At 39.6% G+C, this 17955-nt stretch overlaps 1 protein-coding gene across 1 annotated transcript; it reads right to left on the minus strand.

Moving 5' to 3' along the window:
* Positions 1 to 7339: 7339 nt before the first annotated feature.
* Positions 7340 to 7642, minus strand: TCEAL7 (transcription elongation factor A like 7). The gene has a single exon (XM_086388764.1). It carries the CDS (start codon positions 7640 to 7642, stop codon positions 7340 to 7342), a length of 303 nt encoding a protein of 100 aa, XP_086244890.1.
* Positions 7643 to 17955: the final 10313 nt, after the last annotated feature.

The raw sequence follows: 17955 nt of genomic DNA on the forward strand, positions 1-17955 counted from the left end.
TTTGATAGTGTCCCTTTTTAAAAAAGATTATTTATTAATTTGTTTGTTTTGTTTTGTTTTGGCCACGCCACATGGCATGGCATGTGGGATCTTAGTTCCCTGGCCAGGGATCAAACATGAGCCCCTGTAGTGGAAGCACAGAGTCTTAACCACTGGACCTCCAGGGAAGTCTCTGATAGTATCCTTTGATGGACAAATGTTTTTAATTTTGATGAAGTCCAATTCATCTTTTTTTTTTTTTGGCTAATGAATTGCTTCTGTTTTGTTTCGAAAGTTTTATGGTTTTAGCTTCTTCATTTAGATCTTTAATCCATTTTTTGTTTTTGGATATAATGTGAATTGAAATCTAACTTCACTCTTCTACATGTGGATATCCAGTTGTCTCATTACCACTTATGAAACAGCTTATACTTTCTCCAATTGAATGGACTTGTCACTCTTGTCAAAAATTAATTGGCCATTAAAAAAATTTCTGGATTCTAAATTCTATTCCATTTATCTATATATCTATCCTTATGTCAGTAGTACACTCTTCTGATTACTATAAATTTATAGGATTTTGAAATAAAAAAATGTGAGTCTTTTTTTACTTTGTTTTCCCTTCAAAATTTTTTTTAACCTATTTGGGATTTCAAAAATTTCATAAGAATTTTTGTTAGCTTATCCATTTCAGGAAAATGGATTGTTCTTTTTTTGAAAGGAATCACATTGAATCTGTAGACTGCTTTGGGAATTATTGCCACTATAAGAATATAGATCTTCTAATTCATGAGCATGGGGTATCTTTCCATTTATTTAGGTCTTATTTCATTACTTTCAATAGTTTTGTAATTTTCAGTGTATGAATATTGAACTTCCTTGGATAACTTTATTCCTAAGTATTCTGCTCTTTATCATGCTTTTGTGCATAGAATAGTTTTCTTAATTTCATTTTTGGATTCCTCATTGCTAGTATACAAAAATACAACAGAATTTGGATGGCTATCTTGTGTCTTGCAGTTTGCCAAGTTAGTTCATCTATTAGCTCTAGTAGCCTTCTTGCATGGAGAAGGCGATGGCACCCCACTCCAGTACTCTTGCCTGGAAAATCCCATGGACGGAGGAGCCTGGTGGGCTGCAGTCCATGGGGTAGCCAAGAGTCAGACATGACTGAGCAACTTCCCTTTCACTTTTCACTTTCATGCATTGGAGAAGGAAATGGCAATCCACTCCAGTGTTCTTGCCTGGAGAATCCCAGGGACGGGGGAGCCTGGTGGGCTGCCATCTATGGGGTCACACAGAGTCGGATACGACTGAAGTGACTTAGCAGCAGCAGCAGCAGCCTTCTTGCATACTCTTTGGGATTTATTATATATGATGTGCATAGTTGCTCAGTTGTGTCCAACTCTTTGTGACCCCATGGACTGTACAGCCCACCAGGTTCCTCTGTCCATGGGGATTCTCCAGGCAAGAATTCTGGAGTGGATTGCCATGCCCCCCTCCAGGGGATTTTCCCAACCCAAGGATTGAACCCAGATCTCCTGCATTGCAGGCGGATTCTTTACCATCTGAGCCACCAGAGAAGCCCATATAGTGTCACATCATCTGCAAATAAAGATACTTTTTTTCCAATTTGGATTTGATTAATGTCTTTTTCTTGCTTAATTTCCCTGGCTAGAACATTCAGTAAAATATTGATGAAAGCAGGCAACCTTGTCTTGTTTCTGATATTACATGGAAAGATTTCAATCCTTCACTGTTGAGTATAATTTAGTTTTGAGTTTCTTATAAATGTCCTTTATCATGTAAGACAACCCTCTTATATTCTTAGTTTGTTGAGTGTTTGTATTATAAAACAATGTTGGAATTTGTCAAATACTTTCTTTTGTATTGAGACAGTGTGTTTACCTTTCTTATATTAATGTAACATATAATGTACATATTAATATATGTATATAATGTAATCTATATGACATTACTTGATTTTCATGTATTGAATCACTCTTTCATTTCGTGGACAAATCCTATTTCATCATGATGTAAAATCCTTTCAATATGCTGCTAGTTTAGTTTGGTAGCATTTTGTTGAGAATTTTTACATCAGTATTCAACAGGACTTTCAAGATGATTATGTGTTTCTGGCGTACACTGGTAAATAAACAAACAAGTAAAATTATGTACATGCTATATGACCTAACACTTCCACTGCTTTGTATTACTGTAGAGATATACGTACACGCATGCTCAAAAATGCATAGATGGATTTTTACTGTGAAAATTGTTTGTAAGAGTCAAAATATTGGAAATAACCCAGGTCATCAGGAGGGAAAGATAAAATAAACTATGCTCTAACAAAACTACATAGTCATTAAAAAGGATGAGATTCTTTTTTGAAGCATCTCTAGGAATATTTTTAAGTAAAAACAGTAGGGCAGTAAATGTAATTTTATAACATTAAGCTAAAATGTATACTGAAATATATGAATTTCTAGATGGATAGCTGTCAAACTGATAAGTGTTTGTGGAGAAGGGATTGAAATTGGGTTAAGGTGTAGTTAAAGCAGTATATTAAGATTAACGAGGCTATCTCACTGACTTTGTCAAGATGTTAAGATGTGGCTGCTCAGTCATGTTGACTCTGTGACAGCATGGACTATTGCTCACTAGCCTCCTCTGCCCATGGGATTAGGCAAGAATACTGGAGTGAGTTGCCATTTCCTCCTCCAGGGGATCTTCCTGACTCACTGACTTTAAAATGGTTTATTATTCCTTCCTGTCAGTTCATGAGAGTTATTGGCTCTCCAGCTTGGCTCTCCTCCACTGATTGTTTCGGTATCTAGCCTGCATTCATCTCACAGTTTTATGTGATCCAGATGGCACACATGGTTTCCAAGGTTACTGAAAGGAGTGTGGAGAGATCACCCTGCATTGTTTATAAGCCTTAGATGTGTCTTATATTACATTCGATGGCCCCAACATATGTGCAAGGAAAGCTGGAAAAAGTAAAAGAACACGAATTTTTTTTTTTTCTTTTTGGCCTTGCTACTCACCTTGCTGGATCTTAGTTCCCCCACCAGGGACTGAACCCCAATTCCTCACAGGAAAAGTGCAGAGTCCTAACCACTGGACCACCAGAGAATTCCCAGAACATGTACTTTCTGATCAAGCAGTTTTACTTTCCAGAATCTATTCTACAGAAATAAAAGCACCAGTAGTTTGAATATATGTACAAGCATGCTCATGGCAGGTAGCAATTCTTTTAGTGGGCAAAATATAGAAATAGCTTGAATGCTAATCAATAGGGGAATAGTTTGAATAGCGTAAATTATATTTATACTATAGAAAATAGATTCATTGCATTTGTATTCACTGACCTTTGGAACATCCTATAAGACTTCCAAGCTGAAATGAAGGGACACAAGGTAAATGCATAACTCAAAGTCATATGAAGACTTAAACAACAATGGTAGAGATAGCTACCTAGCTAAATACAAAAGCAAATAGTTTTGCATATTTGGTTTATAACGTCTCTTTTTCTTCTATATGACTTAAAAGACAAATGCACAAAACAATAACTGTAAAGTTAATGTTCATACATAACCATAGACTCAGTTTCAGGTGAGCTGTACAGGAGTCTTCTTATAATCAGAGAGCCTACTAGTTTATAATTCATAATTAAGAGCTCCTGAAAGTCATAATGTAACATAATATTTAGCTAAAATACAAAACAGAAATATATAAATTTTTAGATAGATATCCACAAAGCTGATAAATGTTTAATTGTGGGAAGGAAATTGGAATTGAATGTGTGGTTAAAGGAAATTATATTAAGGTGAACTAGGTAATTCATTACTTGTGACAATAGCAACATAAAGATATATAATGTCTTTACTCAGCAATATTCACCATAAGAATCTCATTCTTGGCTGATTCATGTCAATGTATGGCAAAAACCACTACAATATTTTAAAGTAATTAGCCTCCAATTAAAATTAAAAAAAAAATCTCATTTTTTTAACTACCATGTACTTTTCTTAGTATATAGCTAGACCACAGTTTATTTGACCTTTTCCTTTTGATGAGTTAGCTATTTCTAATATATTGGCTTTTACAATGTCACAATAAACATCCATCTAAGCATTCTGTGTATATATCATATATCTCAGATATATATCTCTATTATAATACAAAGCAATGGAATTTTATGTAATATGGTATGTACATATTTTTACAGATTTGTTTATTTTTTCCTTTCCATTTGCAAAAGCTATTGGGGCATTAGAGATATTTTCCTGTTATCTGTCATGCTATTGCAAATATTTTTCTTCCAGGCTATTTCTTGTTTTTAGATATTTATATTTTTTTCCTTGACAACCTCTGGATTTTCTTTTATGCTTAAGAAGATAATCACAACACAAGACTATATAAATTTTTCTTAATTTTCATTTCAGTATTTTATTTGTATTTTTCACATTTTCATCTTTAATCTACCTGGGATGTATTTTTGTGTATGTGGCTAGTAGGAATCTATGTTCATTTCCTTTTAATTCGATAGTTCATGTAGTTGATTCTTAGGTTAAAAAAGCTCCCTGAAAATGTATGACATCTTTAAATAAAAATACTTATAGCTAAAAATTTGCTCACTGCTCTGATTCTTTCTTTCTTTTTTTGATTATTTCTTTAGGACAAAGTCTAAGCAGTAGAATTTGTGAGACATGGAGCATGCGAAGTATAGAGCTTTTGATACTTACTGTGAATGGAAGCAAAAAAAAAATGGATATAGCAATTTACTTTCTCAATGAGTATGAAAATGCCTACATATTCAATAAAGCTGAGTATTGTAAGTAAACACTTGTCTATTTAATAGAGATAGCAACTTGTTTTTATTTTATTCATTTTCCATTTTTCTTCTTGCCTTCTACTAAGGGTGAACAATGCTTATTCTCCACATAGATTTACTTGGTGTGTACCCTCAATTTTCCAGCTATGGTAACAACCATTTTGACTTTCAAGAGCCCTTAATTATGAAGGATAAATGATTAGGCTCTTTGGTTATAAGGAAACTGCTTCTGCACTGCTCAGTTGAAACAGGTTCTATAGTGAGAGTTTTTGAAGCAGTTTTGGAGAACATAATTTCATGGGAACTCCCAAAATGAAGATTCCAAGGCCATATGTACAGAGATTCTGATTTTGTACAAGGATGTGTGTGTGTGTGTATGGGGAGATATTTGTAAAAAATGTGTGTTTGTAACAAGTACTCTACATGATTATAATGTCAGGAGTTGATTTTTTGAGAGACATCAATTATACAATGTTATAATAGTTTTGTAGGTTGAATTTGGGGAATAACCGCTTTCCTGTTGCGTTCCTTTCGAAAATAAACGTTACAGTTTCTAAAGAAATATATTATTCCCAACTTTAAGCTATCAGAGGTAGAACTAGGCCAGTTCAGTTCAGTTGCTCAGTCATGTCTGACTCTTCGAGACCCCATGAATTGCAGCACGCCAGGCCTCCCTGTCCATCACCAACTCCTGGAGTTCACTCAAACTCATGTCCATTGAGTCAGTGATGCCATCCAGACATCTCATCCTCTGGCGTCCCCTTCTCCTCCTGCTCCCAATCTCTCCCAGCATCAGGGTCTTTTCCAATGAGTCAACTTTTCACATGAGGTGGCCAAAGTACTGGAGTTTCAGCCTCAGCATCAGTCCTTCCAAAGAACACCCAGGACTGATCTCCTTCAGAATGGACTGGTTGGATCTCCTTGCAGTCCAAGGGACTCTCAAGAGTCTTCTCCAACACCACAGTTCAAAAGCATCAATTCTTTGGCACTCAGCTTTCTTCACAGTCCAACTCTCACATACATACATGACCATTGGAAAAACCATAAACTTGACTAGACAGACCTTTGTTGGCAAAGTAATATCTCTACTTTTTAATATGCTATTGAGGTTGGTCATAACTTTCCTTACAAGCAATAAGTGTCTTTTAAATTCATGGCTGCAATCTATTTCTGCTTTATTGACTATGCCAAAGCCTTTGACTGTGTGGATCACAATAAACTGTGGAAAATTCTGAAAGAGATGGGAATACCAGACCACCTGACCTGCCTCTTGAGAAACCTGTATGCAGGTCAGGAAGCAACAGTTAGAACTGGACATGGAACAACAGACTGGTTCCAAATAGGAAAAGGAGTACGTCAAGGCTGTATATTGTCACCCTGCTTATTTAACTTCTATGCAGAGTACATCATGAGAAATGCTGGACTGGAAGAAACACAAGCTGGAATCAAGATTGCCGGGAGAAATATCAATAACCTCAGATATGCAGATGACACCACCCTTATGGCAGAAAGTGAAGAGGAACTCAAAAGCCTCTTGATGGAAGTGAAAGAGGAGAGTGAAAAAGTTGGCTTAAAGCTCAACATTCAGAAAACTAAGATCATGGCATCTGGTCCCATCACTTAATGGCAAATAGATGGGGAAACAGGGGAAACAGTGTCAGACTTTATTTTTTGGGCTCCAAAAAACTAGGCCAGGAACACTATAATTCTAATTAAGTAAACATTTATTAAGTACCCACTATGCATAAGTCACAGCAGTAATCAATAGAAATATAATGAAATATAATAGCCTTTACTTGAAAATGCAAAATGCTAAGTCCAGTTAAGAAATAATGCTTAAGTATACATACATATATACTGTGTGCACATGTGCTAAGTCACTTCAGTCATGTACGGACTCTTTGTTCACCAGGCTCCTCTGTCCATGGGATTCTCCAGGCAAGAATCCTGGAGTGGGTTGCCATTTCCTACTCCAAGGTCTGTTATTAGGAGTTTGTTGTTTCATTGCCCTTCAAAGGTGATTGACAATTTCTTTTATCGTGTCTGTTTATTTTAGTTTTTTGTGACACAAGTAATCCACACATACACACACACATATATATAATTCATTTTGGAAAATGAGAAGATGCAGATAGGTAAAAAAATAAAATAAAATACAGATAACACAGTGATTCACTGTTAACCTTTTGTTATATAATAATTCAGACGTTTTTGGTATTATGACATATATAAATGTACATATAAGATATACGTAGGTATATCTATATATATCATTTTTTCAACATATTATTTTCACTTTACAATATACAATGAGCATCTTCACATGCAAGCAAATGAAACAACTCTATTAAATGAGTGAGATCAGGTCAAAAGATGAAATGATGGTAACAAGAGTCACATGTAAAACATTGAAGGATTGGAATAAAATAGTAGCAAATATTTCACAAGAAAACGCAGACAAAAGGAACCAATGCTGCAATATTAATAACAGAAAATAGTCGAATTCTGGGGAGAAGTGCATTAAATGGGATATGGATGGTCCCGAAAATGCTTACGGTTAGAAAGCAGAGCCCTAAATTTCTTTCTCAGACCCCTTATCTCTTCTAAACACCTTTCCATCCCGTCTCCCTCTCTTGTCATTCCTTCATCCTTAAAATGCCTAAAGTCTATGTCCTCTTTAAATTCCTCTAGAGACTGAAGCAGCCTTTGCCTAAAATTCCCTTCTGTTTGCTGGCGTTGGAACTCTCCATAGGAGCGCTCTTCCTGTCTCTTTGGCACGTTGCACTTGGGTGTTCCTTCATTTTCTTTGCAGGATTTTTGCATGATGTAGTGATTTCCTGCTTAGGTCCAGGGAGAAAATGTAAGTAAGATTGCTTCACTTCTTTTGATTCAACCTTGTCAGTTTCTCTTTGAAGCTGGTTACTCGCCTGATTCCTTACCCCTACCACACTGGTCCAGCCCTCCTGAAATTCGAGATGCCGCCCGTTCCTCTCCCACCCCTTCTCCACCTCCTTTCTCCTCCTTCAGCAACCCACCATTTCTCCAGCAGACAAGGTTAAATGGCCTCTCTGATGGGCGGGAGAAGGGGAGCGGACAGGGAGGTGAGCTACGAGGCCACAAATTTAACCCAGCTCTCGACCTTTCCAACACCCTCCCTGAGAGACTGCTGAGTGCCTGCCTCACACTGACCAGAGACGGTTTGGGATAGTTTCCTTCTCTTTTTCTTGCCTCGAGAGATCTGTGAACACAGACCCTCAGACCCGCTGGCAGAAAGGAAGGAGGGGGGAGGAGAGAGTTCTATATTATCTTGAATCCAGGATCCTCACCACTGTTGTTACCCCAAATTTCCTACCTCCTGTTTCCCTTCCTGGTCCCATCCTTTCCTACTGGATCTCTGTGCCGCCCCCACCTCACATCCCTCACCCTCGGGCCTAGTCCTATGAGGACCACTTTCCCCTCACTCCCCACTTCACTGGATCCCTTGACCAGCAGTCAATGAGATGAACTATTTTCAAATTCTCTAAATTTATCTGTCTCCACCTCAGGATTCCAGCCTTTCTCCACACACCAGCCCACACCTCATTTCCTTCAATGGAGTTGGGGAAAGAAAAGAAGAAAAAAGGGAAATCTTACCAGTGTGAGGGAAGCTGATTATTTCTAAACTACCACTAAATTTCTGGGTGTCTCTCAAGAGACTTCCACCTACTCCAGCCCCACCCTCCTTCAGAAATACAATTATCTTCACGGGGGTTGGGGAAAGCAGTCCTAGACCTTCTCCAGTAGTAGATTCAGCCACTACCACCCCAAGAGTTCCAGTGGTTCCCTCACACCAACCTGCTGGGATTTAGATTTTATGTCCTCTTTCTCTTGGTCACAAGCAGGAACACCTGCAGGGCAGTAAGGAGCTGGTAGCCAGAGGAGAAAGAATCCCAGAAATACAGGGACTTCACACCAGCTCCTGATCACGTGAGGATTATGTCATCCTCCAACTCTGGTCCCCACTTTCCTCTCCCACCAGCTGTGCTGGAGAAGTGGAGCAGCTTACCAACCTCCCCCCACCCCCACCAGGCCCTGTCATTCATTTTTGTCACTGCTAATTCCAGAGGTCAAAAGGGGCCCCTTCTCCCTGTAGTTGGAATTTGCCTCTCTCTGATTACCATAGTCATATTAACAATTGTTACTTTTTAAATGGTTGTGTTGGAGAGAGAAGACGATTCATTCTCTTCTAAACTACAAGAACAGAAAGGTAGCAGTCTTCCTTTCACCTGCCCTCTCCTCAGTCACTAACAGCCATCATTTTCCTTGCACTTCAATTCTTGCAACCAAATTGGAGGGGATGGGGTAAATTAAGGAAGGAAGTAATGATTGGGATCGTGGTTTGTACTTTTGTTCTGATAATTTCCTATTCTTCCCCCCATAAACATATATTCCTTTAATAATCAGAAATACAGTAACAATACATGCATTTATAAAAAAGATTCACGATAAGAGGATAAAAAGACCCAGCCATCTGTTTCTGTTGCTGAGTCATAAGAAATGTAGACTCTCCAACCAGATACATTTTTGGAAGTTTAAAATGTACAGAACAACTAGAGGCTACACTTTTGAGGCACTCCTGAGTATGTGGAGGCCTTTTCATTAGGCGAGCTCCTGATTCCATAATGCTACACACCTTGTCCTTAGATTTTCAGATCTCAAAAGTCAGTCATAGAATTTTACTACTTTGATCTCAGTATCATGCCTTTTCTCTCCCAGTTTGTACCATGCCCTTTTATCTCCCTTAATACTGTGTTTAAAAGATCCCACCTTTCCTCGGCACTCTTATTTAGAATCCAATAGATTTTCATTTCTCCCACACATCTCTATCTTATTTATGTTTCTTTAGACCTTACTCTGGAGAAAGAAATGGCAACCCACTCCAGTATTCTTGCCTGGAAAATCCCATGGACAGAAGAGCCTGACGGGCTATAGTCCATGGGACACAAAACAGTCAGACACGACTTAATGACTAAACAACAACAACAAAGACCTTACTCCGTCACATTGGGGAATTAGAAGCACTAACAGAAATTGGCCCCATTTAGTCAATTATCACACAAAAGCTTTTGTTGCTAAGACTTTTGGTAGTAATCAGTGAATCTGTTGTTGATTGGTTAGCTTGAAATATATGCAACAGAAAGAGAGATGTGTTCTTTTTTTTAATGTTTATTTACTTATTTATTTATTTTTGGCTATGCTGTGCAGCTTGTGGGATTTTAGTTCCCTGACCAGGGATTGAACCTGGGTCCTCCCAGGCAGTGAGAGCATGGAGTCCTAACCACTGGAACACCAGGGAATTCTCAGCAATGTGTTCTTAATATTTGTTTTTAGGAAAACAGTGGCTCATCATAAATGCAAAGTTGCCACCAACCACTTTTAGGTAAGTAGTTCCAAAAACTATTTAAGAGGAGAAATAAAAGAGATATTAAAAAGAGTGGGGCATTGTAGTTGTGATAGAGGCAAAAGATCTGTTGGTGGGGTGGAGAAGTCCTGAAGCCTCTATAAACAGCTTTTTAATGCAGATCATTGCATTTGTAGGGTTCTTTCTTCCAGTTTGAAAGCAGTCACTCTTTATTAACTGAATAGAGTACAGAAATGAAAGTAAATACCATAGTTCAGGGCTTCCCAGGTGGCGCTAGTTGTAAAGAACCCACCTGCTAATGCAGGTTTGATCCCTGGGTCAGGAAGATCCCCTGGAGGAGGGCATGAAAACCCACTCCAGTATTCTTGCCTGGAGAATCCCATGGACAGAGGAGCCTGGCAGGCTGTGATCCATAGAGTCGCATAGAGTCAGACACAACTGAAGTGACTTAGCACACACGGCACCATAGCTCATCCTTCTAATAAGCCTGTTTTTCTGGTATTCTCTATCATTAGCATCTCTACCTTCTATAAAATGCATGTGTGCCAAGTCACTTCAGTCGTGTCTGACTCTTTGCAACCCAATGGCCTGTAGCCTCACCAGGCTCCTCTGTCCATGGGATTCTCCAGGCAAGAATACTGGAGTGGGTTTCCATTTCTGTCTCCAGGAGATCTTCGTGACTTAAGGGTCAAACCCACGTCTCTTATGTCCCCTGCATTGGCTGCTGCTGTTGTCACTTCAGTCGTGTCCGACTCTGTGCGACCCCATAGACGGCAGCCCACCAGGCTCCCCCATCCCTGGGATTCTCCAGGCAAGAACACTGGAGTGGATTGCCATTTCCTTCTCCAATGCATGAAAGTGAAAAGTGAAAGTGAAGTCGCTCAGTCGTGTCCGACCCTCAGCGACCCCATGGACTGCAGCCTACCAGGCTCCTCCGTCCATGGGATTTTCCAGGCAATAGTACTGGAGTGGGGTGCCATTGCCTTGGGTTCTTTACCAGTAGTGCCACCTGGGAAGCCCACAGTAAATAGTGCAGACAGAATTTTAACTAAGGTATTCAGACTCCAGGCTTCCCAGGTGGAGCTAGTGGTTGAGAACTTGCCTGCCAATGCAAGATGCATAAGAGACATGGGTTCAATCCCTGGGTCAGGAAGATCCTCTGGAGAAGGGCACAGCAGCCCCCTCCAGTATTCTTGCTTGGAGAATCCCATGGACAGAGGAGCTGGCAGGCTATGGACCATAGGATCACAAAGAGTCGGACATGCCTGAAGCAAAGTCCAGTTGAATGCATGCACATTCAAACTCCAGGGGTGGCACATGATGAAAGTCAATTCTATCCCTTTTTCATGGATGAAAGGAAGAGCATAGTTCTATCCTCTTTTAAACCGAGTAGAGGTGGAGGCTCTAAGAGAATTACATGCAGAGAAAGATCTGCAAGAAGAGGGTACATACAGAACTGGTGTACAGTTCTTAGTTGTTGTTGTTGTTTAGTCATTAAGTTGTGTCTGACTCTGTGACCCCATGGACTGCAGCATGCCAGGCTACCATGTCCTCCACTATCTCCTGGAGCTTGCTCAAATTCATGTCTGTTGAGTTGATGATACCATCTAACCATCTCATCCTCTGCCAACCCTTCCCTTTGCTTTCAATCTTTCCCAGCATCAGGGTCTTTTCCAGTGAGTCAGCTTTTCACATCACATGGCCAAAGTATTAGAGCTTCAGCTTCAGCTTCAGCATCAGTCCTTCCAATGAGTGTTCAGAATCCATTTGCTTTAGAATGGACTGGTTGGATCTCCTTGCAGTCCAAGGGGCTCTCAAGAGTTTTCTCCAGCACCACAGTTTGAAAGCATCAACTCTTTGGTTCTCAGCCTTCTTTATGGTCCAACTCTCACATCCACACATGACTACTGGAAAAAAAAAAAAAACATAGCTTGTTACTACTTATTCTGTTGATCTAAAAGAGATAGCAGAGTGAAGACAGAGATATAATGTACTCTCACCTTTGTTATGGCAAGGATGGGTGAATATTTCTGTGTGTTAGGTAGACACCAAGCTGACTTGCTGGTTCCTTTTCCAATAAGGCTTCACACAGGGTGAGGGGACTCTGTAAGTAAATTGTCCTAGAATTGTGCAAAATATGTTAACATAAGGGCGTCCTAGGTGGTGCTAGTGGTAAAGAACCCACCTGCCAATGCAAGAGACGTAAGAGACACAGGTTTGATCCCTGGGTGGGGAAGATCCCCTGGAGGAGGGCATGGCCTTGCACTCCAATAATCTTGCCTGGAGAATCCCATGGACAGAGGACCCTGGCAAGCTACAGTCCATAGGTCTATGCCAGCTACAGACCCTGGAATAGCTACAGTCTACTCTTTGTGTTGCAAAGAGTCAGACACAACTGAAGCAACTTAACATGCACACATGCATGCTAAAATAAAACAAATGACAGAAATGATAGACAAACTGGAATCAGGCATATCCTCTGCCTTGAAGAACTAGATAATGAGCAAATATATCAAATAACTACAATGTTTTCAGACTATATAATTGGCAGCACAAGGGTGTGGTTCCTGAGAAAAGGGAAGCAATCAAGGTAAGCCCTATGACTGCTTTGGATTTTGACTAAAGGCATCTTATGGATGGTGGCATAAAGAGGAGGAGTGTTTGCCTTTCTGAGTTGACAATAAAGATATTGGAGGTAGAGGTGGCTGAAGTTTGTGAGGAAGAATGCCAGAGATGAGGGATTAGTACACAAAAACATTCTCCAAAAGTCTTTAAAAAGCTTCCCTCGAGTCCGTTGCTATATATGAAGCTGCACATGCATAAAGTGAAACTTCACGAAGGTGGACAAAGAAAGACAAGTGAGTTACAAACCAGACATAAAAGGCCACATATTGTATGATAATATTTATGGTAAATATCCATAATATCCAAATCAATAGAGACATAAAGCAAATGAATGTTTTCCAGGGGCTAATAAAGGGAAGAATGGAGATCAGAGTGCTTAAGAGGTCTGGGATTTCCTTTTGGGATGAAGAAAATATTCTGGAGCTAGTGTTGATAACTATACACTTATAAGTGTACTAAAATACATTAAATTCTACAGTTAAAAATGGTTTAAGGTGTGACCAGTGGTTAGAAGTGGAGTAGTGAGACCCTGAACTCCCCGCTTCCCATAGGCACAACCAAATTACAACTGTTTACAGAGCAACTATATATGACAAAAACCTGAAGACTAACAGAAAAGATTTTCCACAACTAAAGATATAAAGCAGAGAAGGCAATGGTGACCCACTCCAGTACTCTTGCCTGGAAAGTCCCATGGACAGAGGAGCGTGGTAGGCTGCAGTCCATGGGGTTGTGAAGAGTCAGACACGACTGAGTGACTTCACTTTCACTTTTCACTTTCATGCATTGGAGAAGGAAATGGCAATGCACTCCAGTGTTCTTGCCTGGAGAATCCCAGGGACGGAGGAGCCTGGTAGGCTGCCGTCTATGGGGTTGCACAGAGTTGGACACGACTGAAGTGACTTAGCAGCAGCAGTAAAGATATAAAGCAGGAACCACAATGAGACAGGTAGGAGGGGTGGAAACATGTACACATATATAGTAAAGACCCACACCCCTGGGTAGATAACTCACAAATGAAAAGAAAATCACAATTGCAAAGGGTCTCCCCAGGGAGTAAAGGGTCCAAGCTCCATATCAGATTCCCTAGTCCAGAGTTGCTGCACTACGAAGGCAAGTCCCTAGATATCTTTGAAAGCCGGTGGAACTTGTGTGCAGGAGAACTAGATGGCTGTAAGAAACAGAAACTCTGTTCTTAAAGGGTGCACACAAAGTCTAACATGCTCCAAGTCATACTGCAGAGGCAGTACTTTGAAAGGTGCTTGGTTTGCACCCACTTGCTGATCCTAGAGAGCCTCCCAGAGAGGCAGGAGGAAACTGGGACTCCCTCTGGGCCATAGATGCTGCCGGTAGCCATTTTGGGGAGCTCCTTCTACCACAAAGACACTGGTATTGGCAAGTGCCATTTTGGTGTCCTCTCTCTAGCCTATAGCAATAGGAGCTTACCTCCCCACCAGCAAGTTGGCACCAGTTTCAGGCCCTCCAGCTCCATAGCCTGCTGCCCCAAGACCCAGCCCCACGACCAAGCAAATTGGCAATCATGATAGAAGGCAGAGCCTGGCAACCAACTGGGCTAGGGAACCCCATCTACCACTGTGCCCATAGTAGTCCTCTCCATCACAAGAGAAGAGCCCATGTAGCCCACGTAGTGGGCATCTCTGGAGCACACAGCTCTGGTGACCAAAAGGGAGTATGGTATTGGGCCAAATAGTACATCTCCTACATAAGGCTACTTTTCCAAGATGAGGCAATATGACCAACCGCCTAATATATAGAAATGAACACGGAGAATTAGGCAAAATGAGGAGATAAAGGAATATGTTTCAAATGAAGAAACAAGACAAAACCCCAAGAGAAGAAATTAACAAAGTGGAGATAATTTATCTACCCAATAAAGAGTTCAAGGTAATGATCATAAAGATGATCACTGAATTCAGGAGAATGGATGAGCACAGTAAGAACTTCAAAAAAGAGTTTAAAAATACAAAGAATCAAACAGAATTGAAGACTACAATAACTGAAATAAAAAAAATAGAGTAGAAGGAATCAACAGAAGGTTAGATGATGCACAAGAATGGATCAGAGAACTGAAAGACAGAGTAGTGAAAATCACCTAAGCTGAATGGAAAAAAGAAAAATATTTTTTTAGAAAATGAGGATAGTTTGAGGACAAAATCTAGCATACTAATGTCTATATATAAATACATAAAGCAAATATTAACAAGCACAAAGGGGAAAATTGACAGTAACACAGTCATATTGGGGGATTTTAATACCCTAATTATATCATGGCACAGATCATTCAGACAGAAAATCTATAAGGAAACACTGTCCTTAAATGTCACATTAGACCATGTGAATTTGACGGATACATGTAGAGCATTCCATCCAAAAGCAATGAAATACACTTTCTTTTCAAATGCACATGAAACATTCTCCAAGAGAGATCACAGGCTAGACCAAAAACAAGTCAATAAATTGAAAAAGATTGAAAACATATCTAACATCTTTTCTGACCACAACAATATAAAGGTAGAAATCAAGCACAAGAAAAAAAATGCAAAAACCACAAATACATTGAGGCTAAACAACATGCTACTAAACAACCAAATAAGTAAATTTAAAAATACCAGGAGACAAGTGAAAATGGAAATATAATGATTTCAAACCTAATGGGACACTGCAAAAGTCAATCTAAGAGCATAATTTATAGCAGTACAAGCTTACCTCAGAAAACAAACCAAAAAAAGCCTTAAGGAAACACTCTAACCTTACATGTAAAGCAACTAGAAAAAGAAAAACAAAGCCCAAAGTTACTAGAAAGAAAGAAATGAAACAGATCAGAGTAGAAATAAATGAAATAGAGACTAAAAATCCCAAGAAAAGATCAATAAAACTAAGAGCTGGGACTTTGAAAGGACAAAATTAATAAGCCTATAGCCAGATGTATCAAGAAAAAAGAAAGAAGGACTAAATAAAATAAAAAATGAAAGAGAAGTTACAACCAACACTATAGAAATACAAAGGATCATAAGAGATTGCTGTGAATAATTACATGCCAATAAAATGTACAGCCTAGAAGAAATAGATAAATTCTTAGAACTATCCAATCTCCAAAGGCTGAATCAGGAAGAAATAGAAAATATGAAGGGATCAATTACCAGTAATGAAACTGAATCAGTGAAAAAACAAAACAAAAAACCCCCAACAAACTAAAGTGCAGGGCCAGATGACTTCATAGGTCAAGTCTAACAAATACTTAAAGGAAAGTTAAAACCTATCTTTCTCAAACTATTAGAAAAAATTAGAGGGAAGAGTACTTCTGAACTCAATCTATGAGTCCAGCATCACCATGATACAAAAATCAGAGATCATAAAAAAGTATTCAGTTCAGTTCAGTTCAGTCGCTCAGTCGTGTCCGACTCTTTGCGACCCCATGAATCACAGCACGCCAGGCCTCCCTGTCCATCACCAACTCCCGGAGTTCACCCAGACTCACGTCCATCGAGTCAGTGATGCCATCCAGCCATCTCATCCTCTGGCATCCCCTTCTCCTCCTGCCCACAATCCTTCCCAGCATCAGACTCTTTTCCAATGAGTCAACTCTTCGCATGAGGTGGTCAAAGTACTGGAGTTTCAGCTTTAGCATCATTCCTTCCAAAGAAATCCCAGGGCTGATCTCCTTCAGAATGGACTGGTTGGATCTCCTTGCAGTCCAAGGGACTCTCAAGAGTCTTCTCCAGCACCACAGTTCAAAAGTATCAACTCTTCGGTGCTCAGCCTTCTTCACAGTCCAACTCTCACATCCATACATGACCACAGGAAAATCCATAGCCTTGACTAGACGAACCTTTGTTGGCAAAGTAATGTCTCTGCTTTTCAATATGCTATCTAGGTTGGTCATAACTTTCCTTCCAAGGAATAAGCGTCTTTTAATTTCATGGCTGCAGTCACCATCTGCAGTGATTTTGGAGCCCAGAAAAATAAAGTCTAACACTGTTTCCACTGTTTCCCCATCTATTTCCCATGAAGCGATGGGACCGGATGCCATGATCTTCGTTTTCTGAATGTTGAGCTTTAAGCCAACTTTTTCACTCTCCACTTTCACTTTCATCAAGAGGCTTTTGAGTTCCTCTTCACTTTCTGCCATAAGGGTGGTGTCATCTGCATATCTGAGGTTATTGATATTTCTCCCGGCAATCTTGATTCCAGCTTGTGTTTCTTCCAGTCCAGCGTTTCTCATGATGTACTCTGCATATAAGTTAAATAAGCAGGGTGACGATATACAGCCTTGACGTACTCCTTTTCCTATTTGGAACCAGTCTGTCGTTTCATGTCCAGTTCTAACTGTTGCTTCCTGACCTGCATACAGGTTTCTCAAGAGGCAGGTCAGGTGGTCTGGTATTCCCATCTCTTTCAGAATTTTCCACAGTTTATTGTGATCCACACAGTCAAAGGCTTTGGCATAGTCACTAAAGCAGAAATAGATGTTTTCTTGCTTTTTCCATGATCCAGCGGATGTTGGCAATTTGATCTCTGGTTCCTCTGCCTTTTCTAAAAAAGTATATTACAGGCCAATATCACTGACAAATATAAATGGAAAAATCCTCAACAAAATATTAGCAAACTGAATTCAATAATACTTAAAAGGATCATGCACCATGATCAAGTGAGATTTATCCCAGGGATGCATGGATGGTTCACTGTCTGTAAATCAATCAAGATGATACTCCACATTAAAAATTGAAGAATAAAAATCATATATGGCAACCCGCTGCAGTATTCTTGCCTGAAAAATCCTATGGACAGAGGAGCCTTGTGGGTTATAGTCCATAGGGTTGCAAAGAGTCAGACATGACTGAACAACTACACACATCAATAGATGCATAAAAATTTTTTGACAAAATTCAACATTCATTTATAATAAAAAAAATCTCAACAAAGTAGGGATATAGGGAACATTCTTTAACATAATAAGGACTACATATGACTAACTTTACAGCCAACATCATTTTCAATGGTGAAAAGCTGAAAGCGTTTCCTCTAAGATCAGGAACAAGACAAGGATGCCCACTCTCACCACTTTTATTTGATATAGTGTTGGAAGCCC

The sequence above is a fragment of the Bos grunniens genome, chromosome X (assembly GCF_055505025.1).
Source record: "Bos grunniens cultivar Pamir isolate PY7600 chromosome X, Bosgru_T2T1.0, whole genome shotgun sequence".
Lineage (NCBI taxonomy): Eukaryota > Metazoa > Chordata > Mammalia > Artiodactyla > Bovidae > Bos > Bos grunniens.